The sequence below is a fragment of the Sciurus vulgaris genome (genome assembly GCF_902686455.1).
Source record: "Sciurus vulgaris genome assembly, chromosome: 7".
Lineage (NCBI taxonomy): Eukaryota > Metazoa > Chordata > Mammalia > Rodentia > Sciuridae > Sciurus > Sciurus vulgaris.
Window position 1 is genome coordinate 145,649,090 of NC_136467.1, and position 26,072 is coordinate 145,675,161.

The 26,072-nt window shown below is 40.1% G+C and overlaps 1 protein-coding gene across 8 annotated transcripts in view; it reads left to right on the top strand.

Annotated features, from left to right (window-relative positions):
• The first annotated feature begins 5,483 nt into the window (after positions 1-5,483).
• The window catches only part of RNF182 (ring finger protein 182), a 43,548-nt gene continuing 22,959 nt past the window's right edge, over positions 5,484-26,072 (top strand). The window contains exons 1-4 of one of the 8 annotated variants that reach the window (XM_079147048.1): positions 5,484-6,340; positions 9,685-9,728; positions 12,258-12,438; positions 13,201-13,294. In XM_079147048.1, the coding sequence (XP_079003174.1) occupies positions 5,862-6,340; positions 9,685-9,728; positions 12,258-12,400 (666 nt within the window). In that variant the 5' untranslated portion in view covers positions 5,484-5,861 and the 3' untranslated portion in view covers positions 12,401-12,438; positions 13,201-13,294. Of the gene's footprint in view, positions 6,341-9,684; positions 9,754-12,257; positions 12,439-12,918; positions 13,147-13,200; positions 13,295-15,067; positions 15,099-17,391; positions 17,629-19,629; positions 19,685-26,072 lie in introns of those variants that run through there. The other 7 variants (XM_079147047.1, XM_079147049.1, XM_079147046.1 and 4 more) reach the window with 7 other exon arrangements.

Genomic DNA, 26,072 nt, shown 5'->3' on the forward strand with positions numbered 1-26,072 from the left:
AATGCGATCTGATCGATACCAGATTAATACTTTGGCTGAGATTTTATGTTGGATTTTTCCATAGGGAGCTCTTGGCAGAGAATTGTGATGTATTTGTTTTTTTAACTCTGTTTCCATGTCCTTTTTTTTATTGGCAAATGATGTGCATATATTTCTCTCTCCCTCTCTCTTTTTTCTTCAGGGCCAAGGACTGAACTCAGGGCCTTGTGCGTGCTAGGCAAGCGCTTTGCCGCTGAGTTAAATCCCCAACCCCAACATACATATATTTCTAAATGGGCAGCACAATAAACACAAGGGGGTAATAAATGATGAGTAAGACTGTGCTTCTGGATCCCATTTTCTTTTGGCTGTAGACTCCTCAATTCTTAGAGGAGACATTTCTCAAACTGCTGGCAACCTTTCCTCATGCTGATACTGATAATGCCAGATAGGTAGTTCAACACTGTGGATTACTGACGATATTTTCTTAATTCCTGCTTTAGCCGCAAGGATATTTCAAAATCTATTTCACCTTTGTGGAATGAATTGCAGATCAGTTAGTCTCCTTCAGTTCTACAGGGAGTTAAGGATTGTTGGCATTGATAAGAAAGCCGGATATCTTTTTTGCGGGGGTACTGGAAATTGAACTCAGGGGCACTTGACCTCTGAGCCACATCCCCAGCCCTATTTTGTATTTTATTTAGAGACAGGGTCTCACTGAGTTGCTTAGCACTTCACTTCTGCTGAGGCTGGTTTTGAACTCCCGATCCTCCTTTCTCAGCCTCCAGAGCCGCTGGGATTATAAGCATGCGCCATTGTGTCTGACTCAGATATTCTTTAAGCTGTTTATTGCTAAGGGCATTAGGGTATGCCATAGGCTTTTGTAAAATAAAATCATCACCCACAGAGCTCATTTTGAATTAGGGGAAATTCTTGTTATTTGGATGAATCTTTTATGACTTCCAGAGCTTCACTAGGATGAAGAAACTGAGAACATTAATTGGGCACCCACCGGAGTCTTTGAAACAAGTATGACTTAAACTGCCCCCCAGGAAGGGCCGCAGGTCGTTGAATCCAAGGCATCAACGTGCCTCCTTCAAGCAAGGACGTGCCCGCTGCTTAGAAGTGGTGCATAAAGGAGTGTTTCTTTCCCCCTCCCTTCTTCTTCTTGCAGGGAGACGACATTCAACCTTGCTTCTTGGAGCAGATTTGCTCAGGGCCTCAGGGGGACCAGTGGAAGGAGATGAATTTGTGAGTTTCGAGTTTTGGATTTCTATGGACTCAGCCTAGGGTGTGCTTTTCAATTTCAACCCTGCTGAACGGGCAGAAGCTGGGTTTTCCAAATAGAGGTTTTTTTTTTTTTTTTTTTTTTTTCTATGAAGAAAACTAAGTGTAAGACATAAACGAGTATTTTAAAATACATTTTAAGACATTAGACAGACATTTAAAAATGTGTTTTGAATGTGTTCCTGCCGCCTCATTACACAGTACCAGAACATGACTAGGAGATTCCCCCTGCCTGTTCTAAAATTCATAGCTTCATGGATTTAAGAATATTTGGGCTCAAACTTTCAAATAATTTAAAGGTATTTCTTAGGATATTTTCAGTTTTTGATGATGTCAAGAAGTACAAGCCAACACGCGTTCTTTTCCCTCTTATGGAATCTGTAGTGAGTAGATTAAGAGTGAGGAGGTGAAAAGTCTCATCCTTTTCTTTTAAATAATTGAACACTGTGACCTTGGACATAGTGTGCAACAAAGATCAGCTATTTTTATGGCTTAGAAAAAACATAAGGATTTAGGTGGACAAAAATCCAAAATACAGAACAGGAAAAAACTTATACAAATGCTTCAGGAGGGATGTATTATTTACTTTGCATATTACGATTCCATTATAATAAATTGATTGTAAACCACTTGAGGATATTTGCTTCATTAAACCTGGAAAATTTAGCTGGGCGCAGTTGTGCATGCTTGTAATCCTAGCGACTTGGGAGGCTGAGAAAGAAGGATCAAGAGTTCAAAGCCAGCCACAGCAAAAGTGAGGCGCTATCTCTAAATAAAATACAAAATAGAGCTAGGGGTGTGGCTCAGCAGTTGAATGCCCCTGAGTTCCGTCCCCGGTAACCACTCCCCTCCCCCCAAAACCTGGAAAATGTAATATTTATCAAATGAAATTATTATAAATTCTGATCTAGTAATTGAAAGTTTGTTTTATTTTGTTCATTTAAAATGAATCGGAATGCTCTGATTTTGACAACTTTAAAACCTATTCGAGGGGAAGGGAATAAAATTTTGCTGACTCAGTTCCAGTTCCAGTGAGACCATTTAAAGGAAAGATTTGCTATGTATAACCTACCCTGATAGAATAGAATAGAACAGAATAAATGAAAGTCCCAGCAAAGCATAACAATCAAAACAACAGTAACTAAAATTTATCCAGCATCGTAAATGATTGGCACCCAAATTCATGTGCGCTCATCTATCTCTTTTTATAACAATTCTGCGCAGCAAGCATGACCCCATGAGCCCTATATGATAGGTGAGAACACCAGTAACAGGTGTGTCAAATTGCTTGCGAGCGCTCATTTGGAAGCACATATACTAAAAGTGGAACAGCACAAAGATTAGCGTGGCCCCTGTGCAAGGGTGACATGCAAATTCTTGAAGCAGTCCATATTTTTGTATAACTATAATGCACTAATTAAAACATTTAAAAAATTGCTCACAAGGCCATGTGGTTAATAAACAGTAGAGTAGATACCCAGGCCAAGTAATTTGACTTCAGTGTCTGCACTAAAATCTTTCTAAAATATAAGCACATGAGCTAATTGTGAATGTGCTAGTTTTCTAATAAATAACAATTATTTAACATAAATTGCCCTATGATAGCATGTTTATGAACTGGGGAGCATGGATGAGGTAATTAATTTTAAATAAAGTTTAAGAAGAGTAGCTAACTTTATATGCATTAACCATAGTTCACCATAAACACCAATTCTAAAATGGAGTTGTCCAATATGCCACGTATGTGATTCAAAATTTTCTTAAAATTCCTGTTAGAAAAATGACAAGAAACAGATAATCTTAGTAATATATTTTATTTAAACCAACATGTTCAAAATATTATATCCATGTGTAATCAACATAAATGTTTTAAAAGATATTATACTTTTTAAAAAGTTATGGTTTTAAGTCTTTAATATCTGGTGTGTATTTGGCACTATTGAACATGTTAGTTCAGATTAGCTGGTGGTCACTTGATAATTTACATTTGGCTCATGGCTACAGGATGGGACTACATAGCTCCATACAATCTGTTAGGTAAGTAAGTTCATTATTTTAATTTCATTTCCAACATGGTGAGAATAAGAAAAAACAGTTGGCCAGCCACGTGATAATTTCTAAGCTTTAGTAGGTACCTTCATTTTCAGTTTAGCCAACTGGCCTAAAAGCTGCCCCTTATGGGTTGAGTTGATTCTTCCAACCAGTAAGGTGGCACATTTTAGAATGACAGTTGCCTCACAATCTTGTAATTTTGTCTAAGAAAAAGAATGGAAGCAGACCTTAAGATAAAGCTAAAACTTCTGGGCAAAAAGGAATGGGCAGAAGAACCCCTTACAGAAAAAGGTGGGGCCAGGTCCCTAAGAAATTCACTAAGGGGTGCTGGGGATATAGCTCAGTTGGTAGAGTGCTTGCCTTGTGAGCCGAGGGCCCTGGGTTCAATCCTCAGCACTGCCCAAGAGAAAAAAAAAAAAAAAAAGTTTACTAAGTGGGCACCCAAGGTAAACTTTTCTAAACTTTCTGCATTCGAGGCCAACACAATGGTGTTCAGTCATCAATTAGGCAGGAATATACAGGCCAATGAACATTATTATCAGGTACCTTTGTTTTTGCTTCTTCACTGATAAATTAATACTTTAAAAAAAAAGTTACTGAAATTGTATATAGTCCTTACTCTAGTTAATAGGTAACCACTGCTTCTGTGTTGTCTTCCTCTCACTCTCCCTCCCTCCTTCCTTCTCTCCTTTCTTTTTCAACCATCTCTCTTAGCTCATTTTGTGTCCCTCTTACAACACAACAGAGGCAGGGTCCCTTTTAGAAGAAAGAGGTGTATTCTGGCTCAGGGTTTTGGAGGCCTAAGAGCATGGTGCAGGCATTGGCTTCTGGTGAGGGCCTCCTGGTGGATGGAATCACATGGCAGGAGCGTGGGCAAGAGGGATCGCATGTGAGAGAGGAAGGGAGGGAGGCAGGAGGGGCCAGGTTTGCTCTTCTATAAGGGGCTGTAGCAGGAGCTAAGCCATCCCTGACACCTACTCCACCATGAGACCAGCTTCAATCTCTACCTAAAGGCAGTCACAGACCCAAACACCTCCTGCTAGGCCCCACCTCTTAAAGTTCCCATTGCATCTCAATGCTATTAAATTGGGACCAAGCTTCTAGCAGTGACATTTGGGGCCAAACCTTATCCAAACCACAGAGCTATGTGTGTGTATATATATATTATAGAATGGGATGACCCCACCGATGTTTTTCTAAAACACTTATTTTTCTTTCCAGATTAAACCAATATCTTTCTCTGTATTTTATTCTTTCAAATGAATTACAGGGTATTGTGTGGTACGCGTGTGCCTAATTTATTTAACGGTATCACTATTGGTGAACATAGAACTTGTTGCAATTTTTTACTATTACAGAACTACTGCAATGCACATCCTTGCCTATCTCTCCTTACACATGTGTGTATTTCTGTATAACAGGATTCTAGAAATGAGATAGCCTGGGGAAATGTATATGTATTTTGAATTTTGATGGGTGTGCCAAATCCTGTTTCTCTTGACATCTCCTCAAAGTACCAATATTCTCATTACAAGAAAGTGGGTAACCTTTCTGAGGAATGAGCTTTTTTTTTCATAATATGGCTCTTACATGTTTGTTAATACGTGTGGCTTCAATTGGTAATCACATTGTTCTGCTTTGGGGCTTCTCGAACAGGTAGCAAGTCCAGAAAACATCAGCTGTTCAGGGTTTTATTATAAGTTATTGACATTCCTTTGGTGAGTCACAAATGCCTGAAAACAAATGCCAGGCTCCCTGGGGTTTGAAGGAAGACACTGTAGGTTTTGGATTCAGTAACTGATCTTTCCAGAAAACGTAGTAGGAGCGATGACTCATTCACCCCAGAGTGGCTGCCGTCTAGCTGGGTCCCTGCAGAGCCAGCCTGGCCCAGGGTCCGCCAGTACGTCCCCTCCCGCTTTGCTCGAGGAGGATGCCTAGCCGAGCTCTCCTCCCCAGAGCCACGGTGCTCTGGCGTGCTCAGCAGCCAGCCAGTCGCTGGGCGGAGTGGCCGCAGGTGAGAGCCACTCTGCAGCCTGAAAGTTGTGCGGGGCGTGTGGCTCGCAGCCGCATCCTGGGTCGACCGCCGGCGCGCACGCCGCTCCCCGTCCCCGCGGGAGCCCCGCAGGGATCAGCGAGCCACGCGAGGCGCGGGTGCGGGCGCCGGAGGCGGCTGCGCTGGGCGGGAGCGTCCCCGGGAGCCCGAGCGCGCTGCGGCGGACCAGTTGCTCCGCACTTTTCACTTCGCGCTGCTCTCCTCCCTCGAGTGAGTGTGCAGTTTGAGGGCGCGCTTCCCAGGAAGAAGGCTGCGGCGGCGGCTGGGTCTGCGCGTCGGAGCCTGAAGGCCACGGGGTGCCGGCAGGACGGAGCCGGGCCCCGGGCTGGCTTCCCGCGCTCGCCTCCCGCGCCAGCTGCGGGAGCCCCGGGCGGCGCGCCGGGGGGTCCGGTCCGCGCGAGCAGCTGGGCTGCGGGAAAGGGGGCGGGGCCCGCCGGCCCGGGACTCTGCCGCCGGGGGTGCGCGCTCGGCCCCCGGCCCGGCGGTTGCCATGGTGACGCAGGGTCGGCGGCTCGGCGCGGCGGAGACAAAGCCGCCCGCCGCCCGCCGCCCGCCCGAGCTCCTCCTCCGCGGGCGCCTCCTCCCCTCCGGGGCGCCGCCGCCGCCGCCACCGCCGGTCCTCCCGCGGCCTCGGCCGCCACCGCCGCCGCGGACCAGGTGCGGGGGAGGGGTGCGGGGCGGCGCCGAGTCCCCGCGGGCCCGTCCCCGCCGGGAACCGCCGCGGCCGCCCTCGACGCCGCCGCGGCCCGCCCCGCGCCCGCAGCGCCGCCGCCCGCCAGCACCGGCCGCAAACTTCGGGCCGCGCGGCAGAGCCTCGGGCGGGCTCGGCAGGGCCGCGTCCGCCGCCCACTGGAGGGCGGCGCGGGCGGCGCGGGGCGGGACCCACCTGCGCGGTCCGCTGGCCGCCGGCCGCTTGGTGGCCCCGTCCCTGTCGCTGTGTCTCGTCCTCCAGGCTGGGAGGAAAAGAAGGTATGCAGACATTTACCTGCCGGGAGGGGAGGGCGGCCGGGGGACCAGCCGAGACCTGGAGGAGGAGGATTTAAAAAAATAAAAATCCCTGAAAAGTCAGCCCGTGCTGTTGCCTTGTGGCTGAAGCATTTTGAGTGTCATCTGAAGTTCGTCCGGATTTCGACTCTAAAAGACCTGCATCTTTGGAAGGTGCATCTGCACCTGTAACGGGATGCTGGGGAGGGTAGCCGGGTCCCCTCCCCGCACTGCCAGAGTGAATAGGTAGTTGGACTGGTATTTTGTTAAGGGCACTCTGGGCACCTGGTGTCGTGGCTGTTGTTTCTGGAAGGTGTTGTGCTTATGCTTTAAGGAGCTGGAAGATGCTTGTGTTTTTCTGGGCAGGGAAGCTGTGCAGAGCACCTGAGAAGGCAGGTACTGGGCGGTGGGTGTTTGCATCAGTTTGTGAGCGTGGAGCAGCGGGATGCAGTTGCCAAGGGCGTTAGGGCACTGGCTAGGGAATTGCTCAAGTTACCGGTACCTGCTCCTCTCTCAGTGGCCCCAAGTCTTGCGGTCACTCCCGTGAGATTTAGTTTGTTGCAGACCCTAAGAATAATTAATTAAGCGTGTGGTCGTGAAGACTTGCTTTTTGGGTAACTAGGAATCACCTTACATGTGGTAATGTGAAAGAAAACAGATTCCTTTTCAGAAATACCGCTTACCGATTTAGAAGGCTATTGCACAGACTGTTAATATGATTTGTCTTAATTGGGTGGGGGAGATGTCATATTGATAACTGGAAAATGATCCAGCTAGTTTGATTGCATATCCAACTTAGAAAAATAATGTGTAAGTTGGAATAGGTCAGCTAGAGAACACTACATGGCAATGCAAAGAATTATATTTTTGCTAGAAGGTAGTTATCAAACAGTGGCACTGCTCATTTAGAATTGCCGTTAAGTTCATTAGAATTTTGGATATTACAGCTACTAGAGGTGTCAGCATAGAGTAATTGTCTAATATTCCTTTTCCCTCTTTTGGGATTTCAACACCTGTTAGCCTGGTAATTACTAGGTTTCTAAGTTCATATTTGCTAGCAATCATTAGTGATGCTACTTCATTAAAGACTGTACTGGAAACTAATGGATTTAAGTTGCAACAATTTGCAGATTACTTCACAATTGGGTTTGTTTTTAAACTTAATTTTACCTGCAGATTCACAGATTCTCTATTAAATACTCTTTGATGATGGTAATGAAATGACACATTGATTAAAATGTAATGCTTCATTTTAATCTGTTTTGAGAAGGTAACCAGGAGAGAAAATAAGCATTTTCTCATTTAGGCATGAAGGTGATCAAAATATAGAAGCCTTGGCATATTCTATAGAATCAGAGTGTAGTTTCATGTTTTGTACTAAAAAATTAATTTTGTGTTCTTTCTTAATGTTCCAAGAGTACAGCTCTATTCAGATCTTGCTTCACAAATCTGCATTCAGGTATAAGGACTCTGTGCAGGTGTTCAGCCAGATGAAACCTGCACTGAGTTCTAGACTGGACATTTGTGTGAGGCCCATAGTGTGATCCCTGAAGAATGGAGATATCCAATGTTAATTTAGCACATTAATGGCTCCTATCTTGCCTTTGCTGCCAGCTCGCACAGGCACAAGATTCAATATAGCTTTGCATCTTCAAAGCTGTATCATTTGCTGCCAAAAAATAAAGTCAGGAAACAGAAATAAACAGTCATGTATTGCTTTGTTGTAGTGGTTTAATTATGGAAGCTCTGAAGTGTGAAATGAGGCTGTGTCAGTACAGGGAGCAACAATGACCTGGCATGCTTATGTGTGTTCCTGGGATTCTGAGGAACGTGTGTCTGATTAGACAATAAAAAAAATACTATGATGTCCACTGTAGCTCTCAGGAACTGCAAATGGAAAGAGTGCTTTCTGTCTATGGTTTTGATCAGCAGCCTGGTGGAAGCAAGCAATGGCATAGACATCCTCAGGTATAAAATACAAGTCATTACTCCCGCTGTTTCACAGAAAGGTCAGTCTTTCTCTGCAGTTGTAGGCTTAAGAGTCTTCATTTTCCTAGTTTCATGGTCCTAGTTTCTGGTGTAAGTTGTAAAATACAGTCTGGTAATTGTTACTGCACTCATTTTTCAACCTGAAGAATTCTGGGATTTAATTGATCAAGCACAGGTTCAAAAATAGAAAATAAGGTGTGTTCTTCTTTAATTTTGGATTAACATTATATTTGTGTTTTGAAAGGCACTTATTTGTTACTACATGGGCAGCCTAAAGCCACGGAAGCTGCTATTTGCTGTTTCTGGGTCAGCATTCTCTTGCAATTTCTAGTTGCACTGTGATAACATGATTGCTGGTTGGTGATTTAGCATCTAGTGTAATGTGTTATAGCATTTATAAAAGCACATTTGTGAACGATAATAGTTTTTTAATGATTTCTTCATTACCAAAACACTTAGGTTCAGATTTGTGGCTGGGGAGAAGAATGGGACCCCAAGACCACAAGGAAAACTGCTATAAATATAAGGTATTGTTAACTGACCTGCTGTGCACAGTGGGTATCGATCATAACCACTGTGCTGAGAAGAGGCACAGAGACACATGCCGTGGTGACAGAAGTGGTGTTTAGTGGCATGGATTATTAATAATGATTGATGGAGGTTGAGAAACTACTGTATGGTCCATTTTTTTTTTGTGCTCTCAATTAAAGTGAAGATGTCTCAAGCCATTTTACAAACCACAAGTGCTTAGGGAAAATGCATGCATTCATATTTTGGTGGCATAAACATAGTTCAAGGTAGATAATTGAGTCTATTATCTGCCAGTTCTCTGTAGCAGTTACACAGTGTAGTTTTGCACACCAAATGTGGACCAAGTGTTTCCTTCTAATATTCCACATTACCTGATGGAAGTCATCTGAGCTTTCATGGATGAGAAATTGCTTATTTCCTAGTGCTATGATTATTTCTTTTATTTTATGTATAACTCATTTTGTATAATACAGACTCAAAATTTCTCCCATGGATTAGTTTTTATCCCCCCCCCCTTTTTTTAAGGGAAAAAGTGACCAGTTCATTTCATAATGTTTCTTAAAAATGTTTATATTCTCAGACCTTAATTAAAATATGTGATTTGGTTAACTTGTAATTCAACCAGAAACATATTAGAAACTTAGATAATTTGTAATTGTGTGCATTAAAAACATACTATAATCCTTACATTTCACATTTTGAACTTTTACAGAAATGGCATGGTGGATAGAGAAATTTGGTATCTTCTTAGGTGATTGATGGCTCATTTCCCTGTGTCTTGAACTGGGTCCCTACTTCTTCCCTTATAGGCATTTGAAAATGAAAAAACAAGAACTAAGAAGCAGAGGCTTCAGTGAGCTAAGGCGTTGAGACGGGAGGTTGGTACATATATACCGAGATGCGGGGTACCGTGGTGCAGTGTCAAGGGCGGGAGGAAGAGGAACTCAGAGGCTCCAATCTTCCTTTAACAGGCCTGGTCCAGGCAATGAACCATGGTTTCTTTACCTAGTAACAGTTTGGGAGGTGGCCACTCCTACCACAGGGATGCTGGTCCTGCTCACTAACCCCCACCTTTCCTTGGACTAACAAGATGTGACTCCCTGCAATGCAGGTCAAGTGTACTTTGAATGTCGTAAACCACAAGTGAAGGGCCAAGAGCAAAGGTTTTCTGCAAGGGTCATGTAATCTAATTGTCAGGTACATGACTTCGATGATTGGAACATCGATGAAACTATAAAATAGAGCCAGGTGTTTGTGTAGCACGTACGATGTCTTTGAATGAGGGGTTGTGCTCCTGAGTACCACGGGACCTGTCTTCCTGCCCTAGAACTTCAGGCATTCAAGGCCGGCCTGCGTTGTGGTTTGATCCCTGTGTGATGTGTCAGGTCTTTATACCAAAGAAGAGATGTTTACTTCGGCTCTGAATTCTAAGTGTACAGTAAAAGGTTTTTGTGTGATCTTTTCTGGCATTTTCTCTTGTTATGTATTGGTTTCCTGAGACTCTTTTGAGTGCGATCATAGTTATTTTGATTTCCATCTTTTGTTTTTAATGGATCAATCAAGCAATCATTTCAGTCCCTTATGGGCCAGGCACCGTGCTAAGCACTTTACAGACAGCAGCTCATTTAGTCCTCTCAAGAACCCTACGAGGTAGACACTGTTAGGATAACAGGTATGATCTCTCTCTGTTGGCATTAACCTGAAGGTACACAGAATATATCAGAATCCTTTCCTTATGTCAGCAATGCAGTAAGCTTTATTTCCTGTTCACTAAGGTGTACTAAGTATAGAAATAATGGTCTTAATTATTATACCTAGGCTTTTTTCCCCCCTTATTTCCCACTTTTTAATATAAAGAAACAAAACCAAAAATCATAGAACATGGCAGATGTTTTTGTTCATATTGTGACATACACTGGTATTCTTTTCTGTACATAGAAACTAGAATAATTTACAAAAAACATACCTCTCAAGGCAGTTGGCTTGTCATTTATTACGTATATCCATATATTAAAAGGATACATATTTCCTATGGTGTTGGCCTTGCCACCTTCACATAAAGGCATGTTGAAAGTGTTCATTTGTGTTACCTGGTGGGGCTGTCCCCTCTGGGCTCACCTGTTCTTTCCTTGGCTACCTCTAACAACTAAGTGATACTTCTTTTTCCCTGTCTCGCTCTTTACGTGGAACTCTAGGCATGTGTTTTTTAAAAATAACTTTGCAGGTTGTGTTAAAAAAATGCACTTAGGTATTTTTGTGCTTAGACTATAAACACTCAAGAACAACTGTCGTCCAGGTGCCGTGGCACACACCTATAATCCCAGCGGCTTGAGAGGCTGGGTCAGGAGGATTGTGAGTTCAAAGCCAGGTTCAGTAAAAACGAGGTACTAAGCAACTCAGTGAGACTCTCCCTCTAAATAAAATACAAAATAGGGCTGGGGATGTGGCTCAGTGGTTGAGTACCCCTGAGTTCAATCCCCATTACCTGCCCCCACCTCCAAATAAAAAAAGAACAGCTGTCTTACTTATTTCTAGTACCAAAGATAAGGTGGGCACACGTGATCTTCTAAATTACATACTTAAAGGATGCTTTTATGTCATGAAAAATTATGGTGTTTTCACCTAATGCCAAAGTCAATATTGTCTTAGAGTCTAAGAAAACTGACTCAAGTTCCTTCCAGTATTATTACTTCTGTTATCTAAGTTTCAAAATGTATCATGAGGGCACTATAAAATTATTTAAAGTTTTAATTATTTGAAACATAACATTAGAAATCAAACAACAGTTATGTTTTCAGTTTGTTTGACTTTTGAAGCTCATGTTCTTAAAGGTTATAACTGAAAAACATGAAAAACTCAGACTGACTTAATTTTCTCAGCAGATATGATTAAGCTTTTGATTATGCTAGCCAAAGAGAGCAGAAAATGGAGCTTTCAAAATAATTTACATTGTCTTTTTAATGTTCTTGTGTTTTAGCTACTACCTCCCATCTGCTCCCCACCCCGCCCCCCAAATAACACACGTTCTCATGGTCTCCATAGAAGAATGATTAAGCATTTTAATTTCAGGGGCTTTTCTTATTTAAGCTATATAAAAAGTAGGTTAAATAATAGGTGCCTTTAAAAGCATAGTTCTGTAGTTTCTTTTATTGATATTGTAATAGCTTCCATTTATTGAGCATTTACTTGCTTCCAGACCTCATTAAGTATGCTATACAAGCTATCTCTTTTGATCTTCCCAGTAACTCTTGTTTCCTCCTTTATAAAATGCTAATAAATAGCTTATCCAAGACTGCACAAAATTGGCAAATATAAAAGCATGATTTGTGTGGATGAACCACAGTCTGCAGTTGACTCTGATAGCTTTGTGAATCACCAGCAGAACAAGAAGACTTCCCTGCTGCAGTGGAGACGCTTTTGAGATTGTGTATGCTTTGGAAAGGCCGCAGCCCAGGACCACCTGGTGGGCAGATTCAGAAAGGCAGGCCTGGTCACCTTGGAGGGGAGGCAGTGCTCAGGAGTTAACAAGCAAAGAAAACCCTTGTATGCTTCCTGTTGCAGAGGTGGGGTGGGGTGGGGGTGGGAGGAGGGAGGGAACCCTTATCCTTAAGTTATTTTTTCAAACTGAAAAAAAAAAATTAAGTGGAGTTATCTTTTATCCCCTGAATTTGCCTTATTTTGAACTGTGTCCTGGATTGGGAATGAACATGGAAGTATGTGAGGGGTAAGAGATGAAAAGAAACGAAATGAAAGTAACTCAGTAAATGGAACACAGGCTGGGCTCCCCTGAGAGGTCTGAGCGCGCTCTGGTTACACAGAGCTCCTTCCTCCGGATGCTGCAGGTCTGGGGCTCCGGGTCAGGGACCAGGGGAGAAGTCTTGAGAGCTGTTTTTATTTGGGTCATTCCAGCCCAACATGGGCTTCCCTGGAATTCCTTTCTTGGTAACTACTGGGGAAAAAAGAGGAACAAGAGACTTTTAGTTCAAATCTTCACAGCATGTAGAAACTTGCTTTTATGAATACCGAGTTATTTTTGTCACCAGGAGTCTTTTTCATGTTCAAGGACAATATGAGAAGCCAGACAGCCTGGATTTGAATCCTGGATCTACACCTTGGAGCTTGATGACCTTGGGGCAGCTTAATCTCTGTGCCTTAGTTGGTCATTGGAGGGACTGAATACTTATGCTCTCCCCCAATCAGGATGTGGAAATTCCAACCCCCAAGATCTTGGCGTTAGGCAGTGGGGCCTTTGGGAGGTCACTAGGTCATGACGGCCCTCTAAGAGACACCCGAGAGTTAGTGAACTCCTTTCTCCGTGTGAAGACACAGGGGCAAGGTGCCATCTATGAACCAGGAATCGTTCCCACCAGATACTGAATCTGCCCATACTTTGGGCTTGGACTTCCAGCTTCCAGAATTGTTGATAAGAAAAATTTTGTTGTTTCTAAGTTATCCAGTTTATGGTATTTTGTTACAGCAGACCAAACATATTATCTGTAAAATGGGGAGAATAATATTTACTTTACTCAATTGTTGTAAGGATTAAATGACTTAATATTGGTAAAGTACTTACTTATTAGTAAGGGCAAGTTTTGTACACAGAAAGTTAATACTTAATTTTTTACAGGTAAAAATAAAAATCCAGTTTTCTTTAGGCCTTTAACTTACACATCTTATCGTTCTGTTTACATACCTGGTAAATATGAATATCACCTTTACTTTTTCTTTGACTAATCTCTTATTCAAAGTGAACAGATTTAATTCCTCAAATGATCAGTTTTATTTATAATCTTAATTAAATTTAAACCCTTAAATATTTTTAATTGCAAATATAAATTTGATGTATTTGATTTTCCATTAAAAAATCAGATACAATTGGGCAGATTTATGACTCAAATATTAATAAAACTTTCTCCAATATTAGCTCAAATTCCTTTGAATATTCCATCACTTATTAAATTAATATTGTCTAGATACAAATACGCGTAAGCATTTCAATCTAAATAAATCATGTCTACCTACAACCTATCACACATTTTAAATTAGAATCATAAGACTAATCTGTCAGTGTAATGTCAGGTTCTTTTAAACACTAAAAGCATGACAGTCATTCACAGACTGTACCATTTTATATAAAACATAATTCTAAACTTTTCTAATCTGATTTTTTTTTCACCATTTCTGTGTTAATTCTAAATGAATTCTAATTCTCTGAATTGGAAAGTCATTTACCTACTAGAAGGAGACTGATCATCTCAGGGGATCTGAAGGTACCAGTCCAGGTGACCTTTAGTTACCAGACTATTCCATATTGATTTGAAGTTGTGGCTTGACTATTTTTTATTAAGACTGGTTGCTTATTGATTACAGATTTAAGGCTCGAATGCTGCACTTGGGTTGCATATGTGGTGGATGATTCTTCTTCTGACATTGATGGGCAGGCTTGGCTCTTCCGTGGTCACCATAACAACCGACAACCCCAAACCATGTTTTCACATAGTATTTGTTTTTTAATCCTTGACTGAAATTGTCCAATATGTAGTGTTAAATTTGGGGTAGCCATGTTAAAAAAAAAGTAATTTTATTTAACCCTGTATGTCTAAAATACTTTTAATATGTAGTCAGTATAGAATGATTAATGAGTTAATCAACTTTCTTCTTTTATTTGCACAGTCTTGAAAATCTGGTGTGTATTTTACACTTACAGAACATCTCAGTCTGAATGTTAAGTTATCAGCAGTTAAAATGAGATAGAGTTGTACCAAAACAGCAACGTTGTATTTGAAGGAACAATGTTTTTCTTTGCTTCAGTTTCTAAATTTAAGTTCATTGAAATTCAATAAAATTAGAATTGCAGCTCCTCAGCTGCACACGCCACAGGTCAGGAGCCCAGTGGCCCAGTGTAGCTGGTGGCTTCCATGTTGAATAGTACAGCCCGGATGCTGAGTTCGCCCTGACTCCCCACCGTGGTTTCCAAGGGCTGCAGACCGTGCTCCACTGCTGCTTCAGAGGTCTTCTGCCACTCAGTTGGATTCTGCTCTTCTTTAGCTTACAGTTTCCCTCATAGGTTCAGTGACATCTGATTGGCTTCAAAGTCATTTCACTGTTATTTCATTAGATCCACATATTCCAGACTTTTGCTTGTTTTTTTGGAACGATGTCTCCAATGGTTCTTTTTATTTGTTTCCAACAGTTGGCAGTAGTTCCAGGGGAAGTACAGTGGGTAAGTTGGTGCCATCTGTTTCCTCATGAGTAGTTTGACTTTCAGAGAGGACTGCGGAGACTTAAGTGTAATCTGTGTGTGAGCTCAACGGCTTATGGGCAGTCCTGCTCCATTTTTCTACTCTGTTCCTAGTTTGTTATCCTATTAACTGTTTCTTGTCTTCTTCTCTCTCCTTAGACCTATATCCCTTCTCCCTCCTCACCCTCTGCAGATGATCTGGTTCTAGAGAACTTCAGGCATCTACCAATATGTCTGCCACCCCACCTGCTTCTGAGCCCATTCATGCCACCGTCTCTCATGGGACCGGACGTAGCTGAGTCTTCTCTGGTGCCACCTCCTCTACCTACATGTTCATTGTGCAACTTCCCCTCTTGCCCATTAGTGAGCAGGGGGCTTTGTGTCATTAATTCCTCCCAACTGTCGGACCATTTCCATCAGTTTCCAACCTTAGAGCTTTAACACTGGCCATCTTAAAAAACAATAATATATAACACAATTTCTTTATCTACTCATCTGTCGATGGGCAGCTACGCTGGTTCCATAGTTTGCTATTGTGAATTGTGCTGCTATAATCATGGGTGTGCATGAATCACTATAATATGATGTCTTTAATTCTTCAGGATAAATACTGAGGAGTGTTAATAACTGGGTCATAAGGTGGTTTCATGTCTAGTCTTTTGAGGAACTTCCATACTGATTTCTATAATGGTTAAATACTCACTCACAGTTCCACTAAGAGTGTAAAAATATTCCTCTTTCTCCATCCACTCCAGCGTGTATTATTTGTATTCTTGATGGCTCCTTTCTGATTGGTACGAGATGAAATCTCAGTGTAGTTTTGATTTGCATTTCCCTAATTGCTGATGATGTTAAATATTTTTTTATTTGTAGGTCATCTGTATTTCTTTTGAGAAAGTATGTTCAATTAATTTGCCCATTTATTAATTGGGTTATTTGGTTTTTGATGTTAAGTTTTTTGAGCTCTTTACATAGTCTAGATATTAGCCCTCTGTTAGAAGAGTGGCTAGCAAAGATCCTCTCCGTTTCTGTAGGTTCATTCTTCACATGCCTAATTGTTTCCTTTACTACACAGAAACTTTTAAATTTGATGTCATCCTATTTATTAGCTCATGCATTATTTCCTGAACTTAGGGATCCTGTTGAGAAAGTTGTTGCCTGTGCCCTTTTGCTGGTTGACGCCTACATTTTTGTTCAGCTTCTGCACCATTTCTCTGCTCTCCTTTATAGCGATACTTCTGGCTAGGTGTTCATACCCCCGCCTCTGCGACAAGGGCTTTGGAGTGACCTCTTCCTTGAGGTAGCCAGGATTGGTTCCCTGTCTTCATCTTACCCAGCCTTTTAGTAACATTTGCCAGTTGGTCAGTACCTCCTTGAAAGATTGCCTTCACCTGGTGTATCATTAGATTGCCTTCCTAGGACTGCGTTACAGAGCACCCTTAAACTGGGTACTCAGTTGAGTCCTCTGCTTGCACTTCACAGGTCAGCTGCATTTCTGCTGATCTGGGGGAGCTTAGCTGGGTGCCTCTGCTCCAGGCCGTGTTTCATCTGGCGCTGACTCCAGGCCGTGGACTGGGTTCATATCCACCCTTTGTATTTGTTCTGGGACTCAGAGCACAAGGACCATAGTCACTCTGGGAATGCTCTTGTCACAGCAGGTTATTGGGGTAAAGGTAAAGTCAGATTCTGTAGGCACATGGGAGTCTCTCATCTTGCCACTAGCACACCTGCTGACCAGAGACATTTGGAGCCGGGCCTGACATCAGTGGGCAGGCAGGCACACTCCGTCCACCACCGGAAAAGAAGGGAGTGAATGTCTGCTGAACAGTCATTTGGTGCATCGCACTTGGCTGCCAGGACGCCTCCCTGTCTTGATTCTCTGCCCACTTCCCTGCTTCTCTGCTTAGTGCCCTTGGCTGGTTCCTCCAGATCTTGAGAACATTGCAGCCTGGAGTTCAGCCTTTGGACGCTTTCTTTTCTTTGTCTGCCCCTGTTTCCTAGTAATTTCATTTTGTCTCATGACTTTAATATGCTGACGAATATCAAATTTTTATTTCCGGCCTAAAATTCTTCCCTAATTCCACTCATGTCCACTCAGATGGCTAAGTAGGCAGCTCCTTCTCAACACAGAAAAGCAAACTGCTTATTCCTGTAGCAATGCACGCTGCTCCTAGTTTTGCCCAGGTTAGTGAGTAACCGCTTCATTCTCTCTGTTGCTGAGGCCGTAACTTTGGAATCATCCTTGACTTCTCTTTTCCTCCCCACACTTCAAATGGAAATCACATCTGTCAACTCTGCCTTTGAATGTGCCCTTTCTCACCCCCTCCACCACCACTACCCTAGTGCCATTTACTGTGGATTCCCTTTTATTTTATAGCAGATACCTTCTAACTGGCCTCCCACCTCTGACCTTGACACCTGCAGTCTGTTTGCCAGAACAATCTTTTGAACCTTAAATCAGATACTACTGCTTCCTTGCTCCGAAGACTCCAAGGCCAAAAGAAAACAAGAGGTGGGGATTGGAAACATGGGCATAATTTGGTTTACATTTGAGAAATAGTTTTCCAGGTGGAGAATGGATAGTAAAGGCACAGAGTGGCAGCAGGGAGGCTTGCTGGCAGCTGGCCGCAGTGGTCTCATTTGGAGGGATTGTGCTGTTGCAGTTGCAATTTTACATTCACTTAGGGATTTTTTGTTTGATATTATCCTCACTGAACCGTGAGACAGTATCTGCGTTTGCTTAGTATTGTATTCCCAGTGTTTAGTCCTGAGCCTGGCACCACGGGGCCCTCAGTCATCTGGTCTTGGGATGACTGTGTAAGTATCATGAGAAAAGCAGTGAAGAGCATATGGTCCCCGTATCTCGATATAACTGTCCATTCTGTGCTTTCCTTACATCTCGATATAACTGTCCATTCTGTGCTTTCCTTACATCACACATAGAAGATGGATGTATGTGTCATGGCCAAATACACTGTTACAGCTGGCAGGAAAAATCAAAGTCAGAATATCAAGGTTTTTATTCAGGTAGTCTGATTAGTGTTTCTAACTCCTTCACTCTGATTCTGACCTGGAGCCACTACAAACGACATATTAATAAGTGGAAGATATTTTCATGGGAAATGTATCAGAAGATTTGATTGTCAAAAAGGGTTACATGTTGATTGTAACCTTGTGACATCAACAAAACCACCGGGATTGTTAATCATGATAATGTCTGGGAAGAAAGTCACTCAGCATTATCTTACCCTGCACACGTACAAAAACCGTCTTAAAACATTTGATATTTCAAAAATAAGACATCGTTCTGTGATTCATTTCTGACCTTATTCACTGTAGTGGGGCATTAGAAATGGATCATGCGGTTGATTGATGCAATTTTGATAAGAAACTAGCAACATGACAATTAAATCTTTTTCCTTTCCCTGTCTTTATAGGCAATGATGGAAGAGTTTGAAATCTTCAAAGAATGCCTGTTTCAATAGTGGGACACATAATTAGGAGAAGCTTAAAGCATTTTAGAGTTCAGAATTATATGTGGACTGAAATTCAATTATTCTTTGGCCTGTAGTAAATTTAAATGGCTTGATTATGAACCTCTAGTCATGGTCAGTTTTCCTGCCAAAGAAAGTCAGCTTAAAAACAGGGAGAATTTAGACAGCTTGTGTAGAAGTCTCAAGGTCGCAGAGGTTACAGACTGGCATCTGGTCATCATGCTAGAATGTACCGTGATGGTCATGAGATGATGCTGTGGGAACCTGAATCCAAGGATGGCTTAGGAATAATTAATATCTATGCGGAACGAAGGAGAATCCAGCAGACAGACAGCTATGTGGTGTGAGTAGTGGGGGTGTGACTGGCGCAATTGGCAGCGGCCAGGTTAGGGAGAGATTAGCACAGGTAAAGCAGGGGCACGTGGTTGGATCTGAGCTTAGAAGACCTCTGGGCACTGCAGGCAAATTCAGAATCACGTGCTTTACCTGTTTTGCTCTATGCATCAAGTGCAGGCATAAGAAAGCACTGCTATTATTTTTAGTTAAATTTTGATTTTTGGGGGTTAACATATATAATGAAAAAATGCACAAGTCATAAAGGTCGAGCTTCTGTGCATTTTCACAAGGAAAGCCCCTGGGAACCCACATCAAAACCCAAACATCAGCACCCCCAGGTCCTTCCTTTGCCTCTTTTTAAATCATTACCTGCCCTCAAAAGGTTACGGATAGGCTGAATTCTAGCACTGTCCTCACTTGCCTTTAGAACTTCACGCAAATGGAGTGGTACAGAATGGGCTTTTTTGTGTATGCAGATCTCATCTTTCACAAACATTTGCTTGGGATATTCATCCATATCACTGCTGATGTAGTAATACTTGGTTTTTTCATCTCTGTCATCTTGGTGTAGTATTTCACAGTTGCGTATATCACAATTTTGAAGATCCATTTACTGTTGATAGACATTTGGGTGGTTTCCAGTTTTTCTCTCTTACAGAATGCTCTTGTGAACAGTTTTACAGATAAATCCATGAACATGTCTGTTGAGCATCTGTCTAGCAGTGGAAGAGTCACAGGGTGAGGTAGGAATTAGCTTTGATACTGCCCAGCAGTGGTCCAGAGTGGTTGGTTATACGAGTTACAATCCCAACATCAGTGTGCAAAAACTCTAATTGTTTCTCATTCTTGCTCTTATGTTATATTGCTGTTCATAGTGATGTGTGAACAGTCACACCTCATTGTGGTTTTCCTTTTCTTTTCCTAGTAAATGATGTTGAGTACTTTTTTATGTATCTTATTGGCTATTTGGATAACTTCTGTGAAATGCCAGTTCAGATTTTTTTCTCATTAAAAACAAGAAAGGATTGTTTATTCTTAATGATTTTTGTGGAGTTCTTTATATATTGTAGGTAGAAGCCCTTCGTCAGATAGATGTGTTGCAAGTATTTTCTTCTACATCCTTACTTGCTTTTAATCTTGCATTTTTTAATGTACAGAAATGCTTAATTTTAATGAATTCTAATTTATGAATCTTTGCTTTTGCAGTTAGTACTTGTATCTTAAGAAATTTTACTTGCTTCGAGGTTATGAAGATAATCTGTGCTATCAGAAAGTTTTATTGTTTGACTTTTTTACATTTAGATCTGTGATCCCCTTGGAATTGATTTTTTGTGTATGGTATGAGGTAGGGGTCAAGATATATTTACCTATATAAATGTCCTGTTGGCCTATTTATTATTTATTGAAAACATTGTTCTTTCTCCACTGGATTGCAATAGCCCCTCATTAATTGTGTGTCTGTGAATCTGTTTCTGGACTTTGTATTCTGTCCTGTTGGACTACTTGTCTAGTAAAGTGTCTTAAGTTTTTGTAGTGCTGCTATCTGCCAGCGTACTCAATTCACTTTTCTTCTTGATTTTCTTTTAGCTTATTACTAGTGTTTGGCATTTAAACATACATTTTAGAATCACCCTGTCAATTTACAAACACACACACACGTACGTGCATGCGCATGCGTGCGTGCACACACACACACACACACACACACACACACACACACACACCAAAATGTCTGAGATTTTGATTGGGATTGTATTGAATCTCTAGATTTATTTATTATCTTTATTATTATCTTTATAATATTGAATCTTCTAATCAACAAACACAATTTAGCTCTCCATCTATTTAGATTGTCTTTGTCTAAGTAATGTTTTGAGGTTCTTCCTGTAAGCATTTTTGCACATCTTTCATTAGATTGATTCTTTTTGTTATTGCAAATGACACCTTTTAGAATTTCACCTTCTAATTATTTTGCTTGTGTAATTGAGTTTTGTAGATTTACCTTGATTCTAGGGATTTTGGCTACATGTGCTTCTTAATCTTAATAGTCTACTTGTAGAAACATTTGAATTTTGTGTGCATAAGCATCTTATACAGTAGATAAAGAGCTTTATTTTTTCCCATCCAGTTCTTGTGACTTTTATTTTTTGTTGTCTCATTGTTCTGGTTAGGATCTTGTTTATAAGTTTGAGTAGAAATGGCAATAGCATGTATTTAGCTCATTGAATTCAATTTCAGGGAAAAGCTTTCAATATCTAAACATGGCATTTATGTTAAAGCGTTGTTGAAGCTGTTTTATTTGATTAAGAGAATTCTCTTGTTTCTAATTCCTTAGGTATTTTAATCATGAGCATGTGTTGAATTTTCCCAGATCCTTTTTCTGCATCTGTTGAAATGACTGTATGATGTGTTTTTCCTTTATTTTGTCAATGTGATGATTGCATTGAAAGAATAAGTTATAAGTCTTGAATTTCTGTCATAAATTTAACTGATATGCTATCAGTTGTGTTTTGCTTAATTCATTTTGCCAATATAGTTTAAAAAGAATTTTGTGTTTGTGTGTTGAGAGAGACCAACCTTTAATTTTCCTTTTTGTGTAATGGACTTGGTTGTTTTGGTATTAAGGACATGCTGGTCTTATACCATTGATTGGGTAAGTGTTCATTTATTCTTTTCTTTTTTTTTTTTTTTTTTGGTTCATTTCTCTGAAAGAGATTGGTATTAGTTCTTAAATGTTTGAAAGAATTCATTAGTAAAACCACTTTTGCAGTTTTCTTTGTAGAAAAGCTTTAAATTGGAAGGTAAAATTTATTTTAATGAATATAAACCTATTTGAATTTTCTGATTCCGTGTCAGGTTTGGTTGGTTACATTTCTAAAATTTGGTCATTTAGTCTAAATTTTCAAATTTCTAAGTACAAGTTGATATAAAACCCTCTTAGCTATAAAAAATGCTTGTAGGATTGGAGTAGTATGCCTTTTTTCACTTCTGATATTGATAATTTGTGCCTTTTTTTCTTTTCAGTTTTTCATGGCATTTTTCAATTTTATTTTTCACTTCTGATATTGATAATTTGTGCCTTTTTTTCTTTTCAGTTTTTCATGGCATTTTTCAATTTTATTTTTCTCTAATTGAACCTCTGTAGATTTGCTATTTTAAACTTGTTTCCTTTTCCTTTTCTTTATATATATATATGTAAATATGTATAAATAAAATATAACTATATATAAATAATATATATAAAATATATGTACATATATAAAAAGTAAATATATAAATAATATGTGTGTGTGTGTGTGTGTGTGTGTGTGTGTGTATACACACTCCTCCCCCCCCCAGTGCTGGGGATTGGATCCAGGAATTCACTCATACTGGGTGTTATTGGATATGAAGTGTCCCTCCCAAAACTCCTATTAATGCAGAAATATTCAGAATGACTAAAATGACTAGATTTTGAGAGCTGTAACTTAATCAGTCCATCCTAGTTTGGATGGACCGGGTGGTGACCTGGGCAGGTGGGCTGGGACTGGAGGAGGTGGTCTCTGGTGTCCTGTCCCTCATCTGCTCTGCTGCCCCTTCCTCCTCCCTCTCTCTCTGCTTCCTGACCCACCATGAACTGAGCAGCTTTCCTCCTCTGGCCCTTCCCCCACGACGTGCAGCCTCTCCTGGGCCAGAGCAACGGGGCTGGCCATCTCTGAACTGAGACCCCTGAAACCATGAGCCCCAGTAAGCCTTCCCTCCTGTAAGCTGAACCTGCTGGGTGAGTGCCTGAAGCCTTGGGTGGGTGCTCTGCCTCTGATCTACATCCCCAGCTCTGTATACTTTTCTCCTAATTCTTTAATTTCTGTTTATGGCTTATTTCCTTCTAGCTTTGTGAGAATGGTATTTAAATCATCGATTTTCAGTCTGTCTTCTTTTCTTATGTATACATTCAAAGCTCTGTATTTTCCTTTAAAGCATGGTTTTAATAGCATTCTTTAAGTTTTGATTTTGTATTTTTATTTTTCTGCTCAAAATATTTTCAAATGGCTGTTCTTTTTTTACCCTTGTTTTAGAAGGTGTTTAGGCATTTGTTGGTTAATTTTCAATTACTTGGAATATTCTAAGGATACTCTTCTTAATTTCTAACTTTTTCCAACTGTCATCAAAGAACGTGTTCTTAGGATTTTAGTCTTTGGACAAAAAAGATTTTAGTCTTTTGATATTCTTAAAACTAATTTTGTGGCCCAAATATGGTCATGTTTTGGTAAATGGTACACATGTACTTGAGGAGACTGTACAGTATATTCTGTAGTGATGGTAATAGTTGTATAATTTGTACATGTAGATTAGGTCAGATTTACTAATTGTATTGATCAGACTTCCTTTCTATACATTTTTTGTCTGATTATTTTGTCAGTTTTGAGGCAGTTAAGCTGTCTGTTACTGTAATGATGATATTTTTAAATTCTGTCTTTTCATTCTGTCAATTCTCACCCATTTGAAGATATCCTTTGGTGCACACACATTGGTGGTTGCTGGTGTCTTGGTGTGTGTGTTGGGTTCCTCTGTGCCTACACAATGCCTCTCTTTAGTTCTCCAGTAGTTCTTGATTTAAGTCGAGTTGTCTGACGTGGTCGTAGTGTGTGCATGGTGTGACTTTTCTCTATGCTCTAACTTTTTGACATATTTGTTTCTTTTATAAACAGCATACAGTTGTTTTTTATTTAAAATGTTGGAGTATCTAATAGTCCATGACTGATAATGTATTTGGGTTTGAGTTTCCACCTCGCCACTGGTTTTCCATGTGTACCATCTGGTCTTCGTTCTTCTTTTCTCCTTTCTTGCCTTTTTTGTGTAATTGAGTACTTATCATTCAATTTCTTCTCTACTGACTTGTGAGTTCTGTATCTTGTTATTCTTTTGACTGTTATCCAAGGGATTATAGCATCTTCTCTGAAGAATTTACTCTAAATTAGTACTTTAATCTCTTCCCTCATAGGCAGTGTTATTAAACTATTTTAACTTCATAAAACTCCCTTTCTTTTGCATTGTTTCTGTAGTTTATTTTGATTTCACAAATGATTAAAATCATAGGATACATCACTATTGCTGTTTTATGCATTTAGCTGTTATTTGTGTTTATCATTTCTCTTCATTCCTTTATGAAAATCTGTGTTTCTCTCTGGAATTATTTTCTTTCTAATGGAAGAACTCCCTGTAGTATTTCTTTATGTTTTTATTTTTCTGAAACTTTCTTTATGCTGTCTTAATTTTTGAAGCATATTTTGACTGCACATGCAATCCTAGGTTGTCAGTTTCTTTCCGGTGCTTCCGGTGAAAGATGTAGTTTCATTGTTCTCTGTCTTCCATTATTTATGTTGAGAAATCAGCCATCAGTTTTGTGTGTTCTTTGAAGGTGATGTGCTTTTTTCCTTTGCTTGTGTAATTTTTTCTTTGTTTTTGGTATAGAGGAGTTCTATTGTAGTGTGCCTAGAGATGTATTCCTTACTCTTTACCCTGCTTGGGGGTCATAGAGCTTTTTGAATCAGTTTTAGAATACTCTTGGCAGTTATTTCACCAAATAGCATTTCTTTTGATCCATTCTCTCTCTCCTCTGCAAGTCTAATTTTACATTGGTTCTACCTTTTTTTTTTTTTTTTTTAAAAACCAGGCCTCATTTGACTCTTAAACTCTTTTCTGTATTCCATTGCCTTTAAAAAAAACAACTTTTTGCTTTGGTTTGGATATTTTCTAATGATCTGTTTCTCAAAATACTTGTCTTCTATTTAGTTCTTATTTTTGTTCTTCTTGGTAGAACTTTATGGAGGTATAATTTACATACCACAAAATTAACCATTGTAAGTATAAAACTCAGTGATGTGAGTTAAACTTAGCGTTCTGAAGTCATTACCACAGCCTCGTTTCAGGACATTTTTATTGACCCTCAGAGTTCTCTTGCTCATATACACAATCTCTGCTCCCACCCCTAACCTCAGGTACCACTATTGTTTATAAATTTTCCCTTTCAATTGATTAAAATGAATCATACAAAAAGTAGTTTTTGCTGATATGACTTCTTTCATTTAAACTAATGTTTTTGAGGCTTTTGTGGCTTGTGTGTGTTGTGGCATAGATTGATAATTTATTCCTTTTTATTGCTACATAGTGTTCTGTTGTTTGGATATAACAGTTTGTTCATCCACTCATTGGTTAATGAAAATCGCTTCCAGTTATTGTACACTATGAATAATACTGCCATTAAATTTATGTGAACCATTGCATAGATAGGTATTTTAAACTTCTCTTGGGTAATTCCTAGGAGCAGAATTACTGGGTCATACACTGGAACTATGTTTAACTTTTTAAAGAAACTACCAAACTGTTTTCCAAAGTGACTATAACATTTTATATTCCCACCAGCAATATATGAAGGTTCACATCCTGTAAAACAATTATTGATTATAACCATTCTAGTGGGTATTTAGAGTTCAGTTTGTGATTTAATTTGCACTTTCCTAATGGCTACTGATGCTAATTCATTTTTAATGTACTTTTTGACCACTTGTATGTTTTGTTTGAGGAAATGTCTGTTCAAGTGGTGACATTTGAATAGACATTGGGTTGTATTATTGACTGATAAGAATGTTTTATATGTGCTGTATACAAGGAAACAAGTATAGACTAGATATATGATTTGCAAATATTTTCCCCAATCTGTGGCTAGTTGTCATTTTTTTCTCATTAGTGTTTTTTTTTTGAAGTGTAAAAGTTTTCAACTTTGATGTACAGTTTACTAATATATCCTTTTATGGCATACTTTTGTTGTTAAACCTAAAAACTTTTTGCCTAATCTGAGATTACAGGAATTTCTATATTTTCTTCTAGAAGTCTTACAATTTTAACTACTACACATTTACATCTATTATCCATTTTTTAGTTGATTTTTCGTATGATATAAAGTAAGGGAAGTGCTCCCTCCTTTATATTCTTAGCTTATGAAGAATGGGTTTTATTTCTTCTCTAAATAGTTCATAGTACTCACCAGAAGCCATCCAGTCTTGGGTTTTCTTTGTGGGATGTTTTGGACTATTTTATTCACCATTTTAATTTTTTCTTTGTGTAGGTCTATTTAGATTTTCTACCT